Raw genomic sequence first — 16,577 nt, forward strand, 5'->3', positions numbered from 1 at the left:
CTCCGAGCACACTGATTCCTTATAATGTGCGCACGTCCATGCCGTGGGCAGTGAGACTACAGCGCGCGCGTGTGTGTGTGCGCGCGTGCGAGTGAGAGAGGTAAACGTCATAACGGATCCCTTACAATAAAACAACATTAGTTAATTTTGACAGTTCAATGCCGTTGTCTATGGGAATAATGTCTTTATCAGCTTCAAATCTGCATCCGAATGACTTTCAAAGAAGTCATTCTTAGGAGCTGTTAATGGTCATCTGGCGTATTATCGCTTTGATGCGCTTATAATAAATAATGTAATTTTTCTTAACTACGTTCAATAATATAAGAGTGTGTTATAAAGTAACAAATATGGTAGCCTACGACTTTTTTGTAGAATGTGTCCAGCAATAATGATCCGTTGCTATGGTTACCCGCGTTCTGCAACTATATCTCTTTTACAAAAGGAATATTTTGGCGACAGGTGGAAAGTGTCATAGCTTTTTGTCGTTTCTGAAAAGCATTTTTAAAGTAAAATCTTTCATGCAAAAATACGTGGAGTTAAGTTTAGTGTAGGCTATGCGCTTTGCAAACCCCCTCAACAGTTCGCTTTATAGATAGTTGAGTCTTTGTGTAGGCTTCTTTTATAATCGGACGGAAATAAAATAATTTATGTATGGGAGGATGTATCGGAAATCGCAACGTTAACAGACTGCAGTGTCATGGAGACCGTTCTATAACTGAACAATAACAGGAAAAAAAACAAAAGTCGAATTCGAACGAATTGCAAATACAAATTCAAGAAAAAGCGGCCCTGTTCCGCGAAAGAACAATACTGTGGAAAAAGAAAATAAGGAAATGGTCTGCGTAATGACATACATTGTTATGAAAATGACAAGCAGACGTTGATGTGCAAACACAATCTATGAAGTCTTTAAAGGGGCTTTTGCACATCCCTCTGACAGCGTAAAAAATGCTAGATAATTCAGCCTGACAGTGCTGTAGCTGACCTCTTACGAGGGTCTAGTTGTGTATGTTGTGCGTCAGAGCATTGTGGGGGAGAACGTGTAAACCGCTGGACGCATCACACTGTGAGTCAAGCTTTCTCCGCGGCCCCGGGTAATGCGCGCTCCCTGCTGCTCCTGTAGAGGATGCGACGTAAAACGGAAAGACCATGGGGGATGGTCAAAACACTTATCAACATAAAAGTAAGACACCTACTTGAAACCTCTATAAGATCGCAATTTGCGCTACTATTGATAGAGGCTTTCGTAAGGATAGTACGTGAAAATCATTCCGCCCAGAATGAACACCTCTTTAACGCACCGACTGCTGCTGCTGCTCAGGCTGAATGAATACTCGAGGGTGTAGGCTTATTTACTATATTGGAGCAAATTACGCAGAGGGTTTAATTACACATCCGTTTATAGGAGAAGGAGTCTTTTATGTTCTGTTGTGTACAAACAAACAAGTTCCTCTTCAAGGACAGTTAGAGAATGTGCCTGTACACGTTACAGTGGCGTACAGAAGTATTTGGATACTTTTACCATACTTGGTATCCATGGATATGTTTCACGTATAAATAATAATCATTAAACAATGTAATGTTTAAAATTAAAACAGGTGTTTGATAATTTGATAAACTCTGCTAGAACGTGCAGTTACTTCATGTATTCTCAAAAATCATCTTTGCAGAACTTGGTTCGAAATATTAAAATCTAAAATCATTTATTTGCAGATGTTGTGTTATTTAGCTTTAGGTGTGTCCAGAAAATGTCTACATGCATTTAGGGGCACTATATGGATGCCTATTAATAATTTTTACTTAATTGTTAACAATTTTATTTCATTATTTTATTTATTTTCATTTATTTGTTTATTCTTTACGCATTTTGAATTTGATGCACATTCTTTCTACATAACATTAACAATATTAGGAGCAGACTATAATGAAAGAAAAAAAATGTACACTCAGATGTTTTTGTATTTTGAGGAAGTGGTAAAATGTCCAAAACTTCATTAATTACAAGGTAGGTCTGTTGATTTAAAAGTATATGGGCCTGATTTGTTTATACAAATCATCGTGGCAAACAAACAAAAAGTTCCCTCACTATAACTCTTGCTTGCCCCTCCTTTGTTTCGCGTGACAACGTTTCCTCCAGACAGAGCACTCTCATCTCTTAACTTCAAAAAGGAGAGTTGAATACCTTCTAGACACAGAGCCTGTTACCCAAATTGCTTAACCTGTATCTAGGCGATCCCACCCATCCGAGCTCTGACGGTTCACTAAATGTTGCTTGTTGATGGGGGTCTTCTGCACACAGGAATGGGTCGTTTGTCAAGCGGTTCATTTGATCTAAGCATGTGTGGCTGGTTTTATATAGGCTACACGTTGGCGGCACAGACACTGATCAAACAGACTTGTTTTTTGACCCATTTGGATACCCAAATCGAAAAGGCGTGTGATGCTTTATACCCACTGCTGAATTATAATGACAAAAAAACTCAAACGGTCTTTACAAGAGGTTATGTTTAGACCCACATACCATGCACGCTTTCATAATTTAATCTGCTTCTGACCAATAATGAACGCTTTATATACATGAAAGTCACTGTGTTACTTTTTAAACCGGGTGTTTGCCGTTGATATAGAACTTGCAATAAACAAATGCTACACATTTGAACTATTATAGTCTCTTACAGCTGAAGCCCTATCAACTTTCTGACTACAAGCAGCGCAATGAAGTGAATTTAATAATAACAGGGCGCTCAGCCGCTCTCCATGGTGCTGCAGTCGCGCTCAAGCGCCTCAGATCCGCCTCTCAAATGTGTGTGGACATGAGACGATTTTGTTCAGTCAAACGGTTTAAAAGTTTTGGGTTAATACAAGGAGATAGTTTTTAGATTTGTTATTTTTAGTATTATTATGTAATAAAAGTGGCGTGAAATATGAAATTAGGGGGTCGTGAGAAACTGACTTGTGCTGTTTGATTGTATTTGTGAGATTAATTAGTTGCAATGCTCTAGGATTTTATAAATCAGGCACAATTCTTTTAACTGTGAGTTCTCACAGTAATACAGTTGTATTATTATAGTGTGCTGGATTTACTGAGCAAGTGTTTAGAGGGCCTGTGACTCCTCTCTTCAGATGTTAATTACTTTTATGTTTAATTTTACTTTTACTTTTATTGCAGCACACCATCAAACACAGAAGTGACAACCCGGCCTTCAAATTCTAGATTTATTGTAAAGACAACACTTGCAAACCTTTGATAACGTTGTGTGATTCCACAGACACTGGACAGAAGTCAGTGCTTCCCCCTATAGGACACTTCAGGAAACACAGTGACTGAAGAGTTTGCTAACTTTTAGACTGCTGAGATGTCGGAGTGCATTAACCTTCCTTGTAAGTGTGACTAATTCAAATAGGATTTATTTTGCCCAGACAATTAGGCCTAGGCTGCTGTAAAGTTTACAGAAAGCTTTAGTGAATAAAGACAGAACAGTTGGCTGTGTGTTAGTGGAATTTATTTTCTAAAGCTTGTGCTTATATCTCAAACATTACTTTGCTCAGAGCATTATCTTTGCCTCATATGTAACCTATTATATTGGTATTTGTAGTAATATTCCAGAAGAATACCCTATAAAATATGAAGCATTTTACAGATTAGCACTCTTAAAAACATTTTATCTAATAACTTAACAGTATTAATATACTATCACTTAAAAAGCTGGAAGCAATGTGGTGTGATGTTAGTGCAGAGGTCAGCAACTCTACAAGGTCCACGGAGATGGCCAGAGGATGCCTGTCTGTACGAACAAAGACCCCTCAGGCTCCGCTGGGTCAATACTTGAGGAATTCCTGACGATACCAATTAGATGGGCACGAGGAGCAGCCCCTTGAGGCCCTCGGGCCGGAGAAGAATGAGACTGAATCACAGTGATTTTAATTGCAGCGGTTTTCACTAGTGCACGGCTTTAAGTAATTTCTGAAAAAGCACTCGGGGGGTAATTTCATTATCAATAGATTTAAAACCATAACAGTAATTTTCGAAATAATATTTATTTATTTATTCATTTATTAACTTATTCAATCATTCATTCTGGTTTTTTTTTTTTTTTTTTTTTTAGCACTTGTACAATTTCTGTTCTCATTCGAAATTACACGTGAGGTGTACTCTCAACAAGACCCGACAGGGTCTTATAGCCTTATAGCTTTATGTGTGTGTTTTTTTTTTGGCAGCAGGGTTAATGAGTGCTTATGCCCTCGACATGGCGGCAGACGCGTCATTGTTGAAGGCAGGTCATCAGAAGTCGCTCGATCGGGACGCTGAACCTTAACCCCTGGGTCTCTGTTTACTTGTTATATGCCACTGAACTAATAGGGGCGTCGTGTGCCTGAATAGGTAGTTACAGCTACGACCAAAGAGCATGCAAAACTTTGCACATATGAGTTTTGTAATTCCAGTGGCTTCAAATATTTTTGTAACCCGTTTTTTTTTTTTTTTAATCGTAAGGTCTGTTGCTCAGATTTATATTTAATAAGCCAACAATTATCAAATTGTTATACATTTATTTTCCTTTATTCTTGAGTCGGCTGTAAACTTTGATCAGTGATGCACAAATAAAAAGTGCAATAGTGCTTTCTTTAACGTGTCAAAAAAGTGTAAAATGTTGTTAATGAAAAGTTTGATTTCAGACTTTTTTTTGTGATATCATGCTGCATACAATTGTTTTTGGATCCAAATGCATACACCTTTATTTTTAGAAGAATACATCTAAATCTGAATCATGTTACCCATAATTTTGAGATCAAACCACTTATTTGTATTAAGTATTGTAAAGCTGGTGCTGTCATTATTTTCATTGGCCAGAGGGAAGAAAGCACTCCTTGGTTTCTGATTAATATGGTGATTATAGAATATAATATTTGACGTCGCGGAAAGCTTTGATGTCGCCTCTCATGTATTTATGTGTCTATGAAAGGGTATGTGAAAAATAAGCTATCAGGATGGCAAGACAAAAGTTCATTCAAACAGTTTCATTTATCTAAGAGTCCGGCATACCTGTTAAGTAATATAAGAGTTTGGCATTCATAACAAACTATACAACGCGTTGCTCTTTCTAAGACATATTTTTTCATCGGGGATTGCCTTGTTTAGAAAATCGCCTTTTCTAAGGCTTCCCAGGTTCCCCCAGAGATACGCCTTTGTGAACGCCAGGAAGCTCTCGAAAATGCGAAGTATAGAATAACACTCTTTTTTCTCCTATAGATTTCAAAAGCACAGGTCTCTGTTCTTGCAAGTAGCCGCTGTTCATGTAAAACACTGGTTGTTACAGTAAGTACGGATTAAAAAAAAAAATAGTATTTCATATGAGTATAAGTTATAGTGTTTTTCTTTTCTCCTATCGATTTTCTTTTTTCTTCTTCTTCTTGTAGATGATGACACTTGAGGCAGTTAAGGAGAAAGGGGGGATGGTCCCAAGAGTGAGTCCCTTTTTGCTGGACCGCGGACAGACTTCAATACCAATGCGATCACTTTCACAGTTGCGGTGAATATATCTGCAGACATTGCCATTAATTTAGCTGTCAAAGTTTTAATTAAGCTCCACAAAATATGAAGGCTATTCTGGAAACAGAGAATGCATGTAAGGTGGGAACGAAATAAAAGATCATTGATCATTCACTCTAGTCTTTTGTCATGTACTGTATCATGTATGCTTAGCCATACAACCAAAAATTTTCATATAATTTATTGGTGACATTCCTCCAGATGTTTAGCTTTCAGTGTCAAACAATGCCGTTTTAATGCATTACTCAGCTTACAGTGTTCAATACATTTGACATTTATCAAAACTATGCTTCAGAGCTGATGTCATTACATATATTTAGACTCAAATTTGTATGAAAAAATAGGAAGCTGAAGAGTCTACTCATACGGGATTGTTCAGTTGTTCAAAGAGAACAGTGTTATTCTAACAACGCAAGAAGAAAATCTTTGATATTTGGAAGTGTAGAAACTATGTCATCAATAACTTAAAAACATATAAACAAAATAAATATGTATTACATTAGTAATGTACAAAGTACTCCTGATTGCAGTTTAAGAACAGTAGCCTATCACATGTAAGTTAAAAAGCATCTGTTTTATGTTTATGGATCTTTGTTTTCTACTTTATACTTCAATAAGGAAAAAGTGCTTGTCTGTACACCACCTATAAAAGCCGTAGTCTGATACATAACACATCATTGGCATTGTCAAGCACTTGTACAACATCCTAATTCGTGATTACAAACATTTACTCTATGTTATCTTGCTCACATAAAAAAAGTAAATGACTGTACAGCTATGTACAATAATTACACGTCTTTCCCTGGTGAAAAAAACAACAGTTGCATACTTAAAGTGCTCTATTTTTGCACACTAATTTTGTACTTGATATACTAAAAATTATTTTTTAGTACTTAATCTTAAGAATCTTGACGTGTACTCAACTGTGCTATTTTAAGACACCATAAATATGAACTAAAATGTAATAAAAATGTATTTAGGTACTACTTGAAGCCATCTTTCATGCAAAGGTGGGTTCAAGTGTACTACAAGTGGTATCTAAATACATTTATTAATACAGAGACAGTATGTTAAAAGCACATTATAGTTCATATGCATGGTGTCTCAAAACAGGACAGTTGAGTACACTTAGAAGATTATCTTAAGAAGTACTTATAATCTTTTTTTTTAAGTACAAAATTAGTGCACTAAATAATAAGAGCACTTTAAGCACATTATGGAAGTGTGCTTTTTTTGCACCTGGGTTAGCAGAAAAGACTTCAAAAAGAGTGAACATGAAAAAACAACGCAAAAGACAAAACTTTCAGTAGTGTTAAATTTGGTCACATGAACCTATCTGAACTGTCTTTGTGTTTCAGATGCAAAAACAAAGCAAAAGGATGTTTCTCTTCATTCTCGGCTCTCCTTGCCACATAATTCTCCAAAAGGTTTTTTTCTTTTTTTCTTTTTTAACATCATCCTTTCTTGAGAAAATTGTTCCATGTGACTCTTTTGGTCTGTTGGACTCTCAGTGGATCTCTTCTCCATCTGTGTCAAGAGAGTGTGTAATGTCAGCCCTTCTGCTGTGGCCCTTGGAGCCCCTGTGGCGTCGTCTTCTGCGTTCTGCCCGACCCACAGAGGCTCTGTGAGAGCCGGCCTGGTGCCGCTGGCTCTCTCTGAGCTTGCGCACCATCTCATGGTCCTTGTTGCCCAGAACACGGGGCAGGAAGAGGGAAGCTTTATCCGTGCTCCGTGTCTTAAACCCCCTCCTGGGCCGGCCCTTCCCATTGATGGACACGTACCACTGCCTCTTAGAACTGGCACGCCGCTTGCTGCCCCCTGCCCCGGACCCTGTTGGTGGGGGCTGGGTGGTAGCATGGTGCCGTGATGCATAGGTGTTGTAGCCTAGCTCATGAATGCGCTCCAGAAACTCACACTCTCGGTTGAAGACTTCCTGAAAGGGTAAAAAAATAATAATTGTATTACTATATTTTGACATTCATAACTGGACCTTGAACAAGATGCGCCCAGAAAAACAAGTCATCTCCATTTTGTAGAAAAGTCAACATTTAAACTGATCCAACCTGCACAATTGACAAATACTCTCAGTAGTCTGGCAAAAGTAAGAACCTCGTATGTGGTGATCACTCTTTGCTCACCAGAATTTTCAGTGACAAGGTCCCAAGTGAGGGAAACAAAACTCAGTAATCAAACTCTCAATAATCTAGCAGCATGTGGGCATATTTGTTCCGCATGAAAAACACCACCATGTGGCGAGAGCCTCAAATAGCCCTTCTTGTTATCTGATCCTACAGCTAGCGAATTTCAGCTACTTGATTTTCCGACGTGACATAACACTTACTGAAGCATACAGACGTCCTTTCTCATTCATTGCCAGGTATCTTCCAGAAAACAGGCCTTTTATCGCCACAACACCGACATCCACAGCTGTGATCTCGAGTATACCTAGAAAAAGAGCGGAGCAGTTATTGCGCATGCTAGAAATGGCCAAAGTCTTTTACAACAGCTTTCCAAATAGCATTACAAATGTGTAGGATTCGATACAAGGTCAGTCGAGGTCGTTCATCAGTTTTCACAAACCTGTCCTGGTTTAGCTAATGTTTGAGAAAACGTAATTTTATTCAGTTAACGATTGGTTCCAGCCTATTATTAATTAATGATTATAAAAGTGTTGTAATACTATACATTAAATAGTTACCTTTATTCACGGTAATATTAATTCATATAAAAGTATTTTATATAAATAAAAATTATTGATTTATGTCTTAATTAAATGACTTAATTAGGCTAAACCACTTGCTTTAAACTTATTAATCATTTAAAAAAAAATAGTTTGGAATAGGAATGTGTGTTGTTTAGTCGGATTCATTGTAAATACTGTGTTACATGCAGTTTTAAATGTTATTTTATTTCTACAGAGGCTTTTCGTTGATTAAGTCACAGTGTACTCAACATACGCTGTCAGGTTAGATATACAGACTCTAAACGCCTCTTAAAGAGGATGTTTATTCGTCCCTTTTTTTCACTGATTAATGTCTCTCCGCGTTCTCCTGTTTCGAATAATCATCCTTTTACGTTGGATAAACACATCCGTTGTTTGAGTCATTATGTTAAACTGTCTGTTGAATCCTGTTTTCGTATGGTAATGTTCCATGGGCACTCGGATTTGACTAATTGGAAAACTAAGACAGATAAACGAATGCTATAATTTAAACAACGACGATTTAAGATTGCAATAGGCAATTTGACAGGAAATTGTCTTTACGGTGTAAGTTATACAATCAAAGCAATTTGAAAATGTATCTCGTCACAAAATAATGCAATACAGTTTTTTTTCTAACTAGTTGCTTTATTTTCAAGACCTAATATTTAGCTTTTAGTTACAAGTTGTGCAGTCCGCAAAAGTGCTCTCATCATTACTTTAATGTTAATTTTAGTTTGGTAAGAACGCTGATTTAAGTGTTTTATATTCGTCAACTAAGCATAAGTCGGGCAGGGTGAATTATTATTCGATGTTAATTATTTAATGCGCAGGGCGCCTCCCGAATACTGTCAGCGCAATGCACAATGTTTTCCAGTGTAGGATTTGCACAATTATGCAAGTCTCATACCGCACAGAAATTGACATTGACAAATATGAAAAGCGAGAACGGGTTAGCTACTCACTGAAAGGGCTGTTTTCATCAAGGGATCCGTCTATTTTCCCGTTCGGGTGAATTTGCAAGTGATATTTTGTGGCGCAGTACAGTTTCCTGCGTCTTGGAGCTCCTCCGAGGTGCTCGTAAACCCCGCCGCGTCCACCAGCATCTCGCCGCTGCCTTGGGTCACAAGCCTGGCCCCTGACACAGGGCGCCCTTGGGGTCCTGGTCAGCGCCGAAGCCAGCGATTCCTGTAAACTCGGATCCAAGGAGCTCAGTAACAACAAGAGCAGAATTATAACCATTGTGGCATGGCGGGATGTCGGCAAAATCTTGCTGGAATAGAAAGAGCTGACACACGGGGTCCCATCAAAGAAGTATCATTAGTCAGTGATCCAGTCAACTGAATATTAAAATCAAAACGTGCTGTATCCTTCTGTCCCCTCTTTAAAACGTCGCGGTCATCTGTTAGAGCCGGCTTGGTAGCAACAGCATGGGTTCGCCTCGTTGGTGCTCATGGGTTCCACTCTGCTCTCCAAGCAGACTGTATCTGACCGAGGAGGAGAAAACAGCCAGTCGGTTTCACAGGGAGCCTATCGTGAGATTTCGCTGATCGACAGTGTGCACAGAAATAAAAGAGCCCTCCTGCAACAATAGCCCGAACCCCGACCAATTGATACAAAGGAAAAGGGGAGGCAAGGTATCAGTCTTGTGTGAACCAAGAGGTTGCAGCGTGGATAAAATTACACAGCACTACACACGGTGGCTTACAGCGGAAAACCGCATCACAAAGAGAGAGACATCCAAGGGAAGAGTTTGCTTCTTTTGAAAGATCCGAAAATTATATTGAACATGAATACTGGCCTGAATGGGAGAGCCGCTATTGATTCTCTTTTCATGCCTGTTGGCACTTTCCGACAGTGATGTTAACATTCATAGACATACGCACGTGGCTTTCAATGATCCACATTTATGTATGGAGTGTTTCTGACTCATAATATGAAAGAGTTGACTGACAACACAAAACAGTCTGGACAATCAGCTAGGGAAAAAAAATCAATTGCAACGGAAAAAGTTCATGATGAGACATTATGCATTTATAAAAATAAAATAAAAATGTTTTGTTACGCGGTTCGTTTGCTTATTTAGAAGCACGGTAAATAACAGCGATTTTATTATTTTAATTATGAACCCAATCACGAACATTTAACGCGATATTAGCTACACTGATGCGGAGATCTTTCAATAGACCGCCCATTATCATTCCGAAGTAGCTATATTTCAATAATTAATTCTAAATATTTTATATGAAGCACAGGTTTTGAGAGTGGGCTAGTTAGGATGATGCTCGGAATAAATCGATCAAGACCTGTTTTCCCATTCATTGCATTCCGTAAAAAACATGCAGCTACATTTCCCTGTCATTTCAGAAGAAGAAATCCAAAAATGTTGCCTTTTCCGAAGTTTCTATCTTGATTTTGGAGAGAGAGAGAGAGAGAGGCTACATATTCCATTCCCTCTCAAACATATTTCACGCCTATTTATTTTTGTCTTAATCTAGCAGGCCATTCTAAAACTGCGGTATACCTGACATGCATCTTCTCTCAGGAACCAGACTGCAAGTGCGACTCAAAGCCCTGCAGCAACTTACACTCAAGCTCCTGGTGTGTGCTGCTAGTGGGTGGAAGAGTAACACGCAAATGACTTCTGCCTAAATTGCTTCCATATTGGTCGCATTATGGTTACCATTCTCGTAATTAGCACCATCATCTACAAATCTCCCTGCCCTTTGGCGTAACACCAGCGCATGCTAGAAAACCTCGTGGGAAGGCACCCTTCATTCATCTTCTCTTTCCATACATCAACTGGCGTCTCTGACTGTTTGCCACTATGTTTTAAAACAGGTAGCCGCTCCTAATAAGTTATTAGTCGCTGCAGAGCCGGTGTGTGTCAGACTAGACCTGGAGTATACGAGTCTACTGATGTACATCACGAGCCGCTCTGGTGACCATCTCTGAGAGAGACGCTCTTGATGTGGTTTGATCCTGACAGAGGGTTGCTTTTCTGATGTGGTCGGCTGTTTCTTTCTGGAAGTATTTTAATTACGGCCCACAGCCGCCCACAAAGCCCAGCAGTAATAATCAGTATGAGAGAGAGAGAGAGAGAGAGAGAGAGGAGGGGGAGTTCACTCAGGATGTTGACGATTATTTTGAAGCTGAACGGTTAAATCGTACCATGTTAAAGTCGTTTTCTTTATCACGCCCTCATTTATCACTTTAACTTCTTCGCGACCCTTTGCTTTTAAAATTAAACTAAGGCAAATTGGGGTCTGTTGGAAAATTGGATGAGATATAGGGCTAACAGTTTGACCAATTATAAAAGAGCTATCCTGTAGTTTTTTATTGGATTTTGTGTGTAAATAAATAGATGTTAATCAATAGAATTTTTTTTTAATTTGATTTATAATAACGTATAATAGCACAAGCTTATAATCTAAATGTAAAATTATCTAATATCTGGCAAAGCAAAAATACCAAAAAGACTGAGACAAAGTAACTATAGGTAAGAAATGGGTAAAAAAAAAAAATCATTCATGTATGTTTTTTTGTCTTTCTGTTTTTGTTGAGTTAATATATTTCCTGCATCTACTATTTTGAATTCGGTTGTTTGCCATGAAATGAGGGTGTGTCGTAATAATGGTTTTGAAAAAGTAAATTCTATTACCCCTGTGAATTCATGCATAACCTTTAAAATGACTGTGTTTTCTATTAGTGTTACAGCCCACCCTGGAAGTGCAGCCGGCACACTTTGCACTCCACATTCATTTATGGCATAAGTTAAATTTATGGCATGAATTGTAGCGTACAGACATGGAGATATTACATAAACGTTTGAGACCTACACAGCACACAAGTCACTGCTAAATTAAATGCATCAGACACCAGTCTCCTGTATTGTAATATAAAAAAAATATGGGAATATACACTTGATTATACACAGCCTTCCGCTTCAGATTTGTATAAATCACGTGGTAGTATGTTGTATTATTTAACCTGTTTTATCTGCAAAAAATATACTGACCAGTATCAATTATGATTGTCCTAAGTTGTTTAAACATTTAAAAGAACAGAGCACGGTTTCAAATGGTCAAGCAAGTCAAGCAATTTGCTCTTATCATTTACTAACATTTAATTAATATTTATTTATTTAATATATATTAAATGCAACTAAAGTCATATTAACAATGACATATTAGGCTATAGCTTTTATATATAAAATCTGTTGTAATCCGGTTGATTCTGTGATGTACAGTAAAACATTAGTTTGAATTGAATAAACTAAATGAATATGTTACTAAATATGACTAAAGGTTTTTAGTGAATAAAGTTTTTAAGCCAAACCAAAAAGGCTTTAGAGCTTGATGCCATAGAAGAAGCCTTTTAGATTCCAAAAAATGTTCTGAACTTTATTATTTTCTTAAAACTATGTACTGGTGCTTTATGGAACATAAAACACCAATAACTATTACTTTAATCTATATAAATAAATGTAAAAAAAGATAATAAAAAACACTGTACAGTTTGAAATGTTTTTTGAACTGAAGAGTTTTTGGCGCTGCATAGAATCTGCTAAAAACTGATTGTGCAAGATTCTCCCCAACATTCAGCAAAGCTTAATAGTCACTAGTTTTTTTCCCCCGGCTCCTTTGCAGAAAAGGAGGTACCACAATCCAGACCAAATCAAGCTGACCTCTGAACCTTTTCTGCTGTACTTTTTCTCATGGCATGCTTTTTTTTGCACTAGTAATCTGAGGGCCGGGCTAGAGCCAGACGAGAATGCCTCTCGTCCCCTGACAAATCACTGTTGAGCCCCTTTTGTCCGGGTTTACTTTGATCTCACCTGCTTGTCAGGGGCTCAGAAAGAACTCCCGTACAGTCCCAACGCACTGCAAACAAATTGGCAACCACTTTATTCTCATACCTCATTACCTCAGGTTGGTTTTAGGAAAAAAAAATGTTAACCCCTTTAAATACCCGATTAATGCAAAGCATTTTCATGGGCATGTTAACCATTTCTGCTCACTGATGGGAGTTTGTCTTATTATTTTTGCCAGAAAGCCCTTAACAGAACCCCACATCACATCCTTGGCCATTGCCTTTTCAGCAGAACATAGGGGAGATTTACGGGACGATTTTATAAATGCTGGCCGTAGCGCCTCATTGCACCTTTTCCATTTCATAGCCTGCGAGATGTCAGAAGTGTTGGATTGATTTCTGTGGTCAAGACACGCCCAATTTATCTGTCAGGGTTGAACATGCCAAAGGACACTTTTATTTGCTTTGAACTGATTTTAATGCAACACCCCTTAATACTGATTCCAGTTCCCAAGAGACAGATCATCTAGCTCATGACACACACTTTTCATAAATCTCAATGACGGCTCAAAGTGATTTGCCAGCAGCACTTCTCTCTCTCTCTCTCTCTCTCTCTCTCTCTCGCTCGCTCTCTATTCCTCTCCCACACTTCGTCTTGAAACCAGATAGGTGTTCCTTATACCTCTGCAGCCCTTTGATTCCTAGCTGCAGGTCTCAAATACCTTTTGGGAGGACAGTGGATTTCTCTGCACCTTCCAACAGTAAAATGATTGTGGTGGCCTGTAACTGTATAAGGCATCAATGGTTTGTCACACTGAGTGCTCAGGGTGCGAGGGGGAGAGCGCGCTGAGCGATGAAAACAATCAACACATTTTACATTCGCCACAAATGCGCGTTTCGACAAACACATGCGAATCGATTTTGTGTTTATATGTGGCAAAACCAATCGATTGTCTGCGCTGCTATTGAGTTACGCTCTCTGGTACAGTACCGTCCCTTCCTGCTCTTTCTGTCCTGCAGGAAAACAATGTCACGCCACCACTGAACAGCACACTGCTCAGGCCGACAGTGACGAAGCAGCTGTCAATGACTCATTTGAAACTCAATGTCACCTAATTTCCCTTAAATATAAGGCCATTGACAGAGGGATGGGGTCCCCAGCAGGGGCCAACGCATGTGAAAGGGCCATGTTGATTGTGTAAAAGATGGATGGCAGAGGAGTGTTTGCTGCAAACTGCATTGTTCCCATTTCTCCTTTTCAAAACTTCATGGCAACATTTATATGGACCCTCTCTGAGCTTTTACTTTCAAACACCTTTTGTTCTTCTCTATACCTCCTTAAATATACTTGTGTGCACACACACATACAACTGTTATCACAATATATGTTAAAGGGACAGTTCAACCAAACATGAAAATTCGGGTCAGCATTTACTCAAACCTGTTCCAAACCTGTATGACTTTCTTTATTCTGTGGAACACAAAAGAAGATAGTTTGGAAAATGCCTGTGAGGGCTTTTTGTTCATACAATAGGTATGTTTACATGCACTAATTTTTGTCAGTCTGAATGAATCCAGTTCGATTTCTAATTCTTAAAAGTTCATGTTTATATGAACTCTAAAATTGTCAATGCAATTCACATATTCGTCGATAAGTGTATTATTTATATATTTCAATCAAAACTTCAGAACTGAGCATACAACAGAGCTACAGTAAGTAGCAAAATTTTCCCTTTTACACCTGAAGACATACCTAAAAGAAAAGCTGGCAAATATGTCAGATTTTTTTTTTTTTTTAGCAAATATTTAGTAAATTTTAAGTCTACTCCACTTACTAGTTCATAAGTCAGAAATAAATATATGCAATGTTATTAAAAGTAAAACATATGCAAACAGATGTCTCATTATCAAATCAGTTCTGCCATCAATCTGATTACTAATGGATTATTTGGGTGCGTGTAAACTTAGCTGATGAAAGTATATTGGATCTCAGTTTTGTTTGGATGCAACAATTATTCAAAATACCGTGCTTTGTTTTCCATATAAGAAAGAAAGTCATGCAGGTTTGGAATGACATGGAGGTAAGTAAATCAAGGCAGAATTTAACTTTTTTATTTGCATCATCACTTTATTCAGGATTGGTTTGTATTTAACTACAAATGCATTAGGACGGATTATAAAGCTGATAAATACACTGATGTGGTGCATGGGATAGAAATAGATATGTGCTCCAATCCCTAGACTTACGATTCTGCCTGTGCTAACATAAGTGAGCAGTCTCACAAGAGTGATGACGGAGCCCACGGTGACCCAAAGAGGACCACGTGCAGCCACCACACGCCTGTCACCCCCAGGATCACCCCATGTTTTCATAATGGTTGCCAGCCCCATTACATCTTCTGGGGAGTAACAGCCACTAAGCATAGTTAAATGGATTTCTCTGTACTTAATCTAATTTCTTGTGGTTTCCCAGTTTAATCAGAATGCATGAGCGTGCCCCCATGTGAAATTGAAGTGCTGACAGAATCCTGTGTTGAAATCACTTAACAAGATGTTATTGTTTGCTGATGTCTTTCAATGGTTTAAAAGACAGCAAGACTCCGTAATGTTTATGCTTCATGTTAGTTGTGGCTTAACATGCACAACACTTGACAGAGTATTTCCATGCATGTTGGTTTTTAATGTCATTATTATTCATTACAAACAACATTTTTAATGAATTGAAAAGATTAATATATATTTAAATAATATTTGTTTCTCAAAAAATGAGTGCCAAGTCAAGTATTAATGTCAATGTTTACTTGCAGAGGAAGATATTTTTGTAACCTGATGCTATTGTATTCTGAATTGTCACAGAAAGGTGCTTGTACAATGTAAAGCTGAATCCTATGCCTATACTCTAGACAGTGTGTAATGATGTTAAAGGCAATGTACTTTGGTTCAGTCCGAGGGCAGAGTGAATCTGGGCCACTGTAGCATGTTGTAAAGGGTCAAATTCGGATGAGTGTGTTTGTTGGGGATTGAGGTGGTGAGGATGATTGACTGGTGGTTGGATTTTGCACATCTGTTTCTAGGATCTGTCCACACATGAGTGACAAATCACAGTTTTACACAACCTCTAAACCTCAACAAGAAATGAGACTGTTCACTCTTCTTCCATCCATTGTGGCATCATGAAACACTGCAGTGCGAACCAGGCTGAATGTGGCTCTCAGTAATGACCATGAAACTGGATATACTGCTTTACGTTCAGCAGATGTGGGGGGTTTAAACTCTCTCCCAGCCGCTTTCTCAATATATTCTTATTTCCAAATAAAAATATGTAAAAATCTCTTTAATTCTGAGTAGTAGTAGAATGTTGTATATTTCAACTCACAGTAAGCTACTTTATGATAGTTAAAAGCTACCTTGTTTTCTGATCATATAGTGTCATTAGGCATCCTGACTGCAAGAGTCTGGCAGGTCTGAGTGCAGTGGAGCAATGACTTGTGACCTTGCACTGGCCCATTCCTTGGC

At 38.3% G+C, this 16,577-nt stretch overlaps 1 protein-coding gene across 1 annotated transcript; it reads right to left on the reverse strand.

Annotated features, from left to right (window-relative positions):
• Nucleotides 1–5,715: 5,715 nt before the first annotated feature.
• On the reverse strand, nucleotides 5,716–10,379 carry fgf3 (fibroblast growth factor 3). The gene is made up of 3 exons (XM_026268497.1): nucleotides 9,215–10,379; nucleotides 7,890–7,993; nucleotides 5,716–7,481 (listed from the first exon to the last, which is right to left on the reverse strand). Exons 1-3 carry the CDS (start codon nucleotides 9,489–9,491, stop codon nucleotides 7,056–7,058), a joined length of 807 nt encoding a protein of 268 aa, XP_026124282.1. The 5' UTR covers nucleotides 9,492–10,379; the 3' UTR covers nucleotides 5,716–7,055.
• Nucleotides 10,380–16,577: the final 6,198 nt, after the last annotated feature.

Source organism: Carassius auratus, chromosome 7 (assembly GCF_003368295.1).
Source record: "Carassius auratus strain Wakin chromosome 7, ASM336829v1, whole genome shotgun sequence".
Lineage (NCBI taxonomy): Eukaryota > Metazoa > Chordata > Actinopteri > Cypriniformes > Cyprinidae > Carassius > Carassius auratus.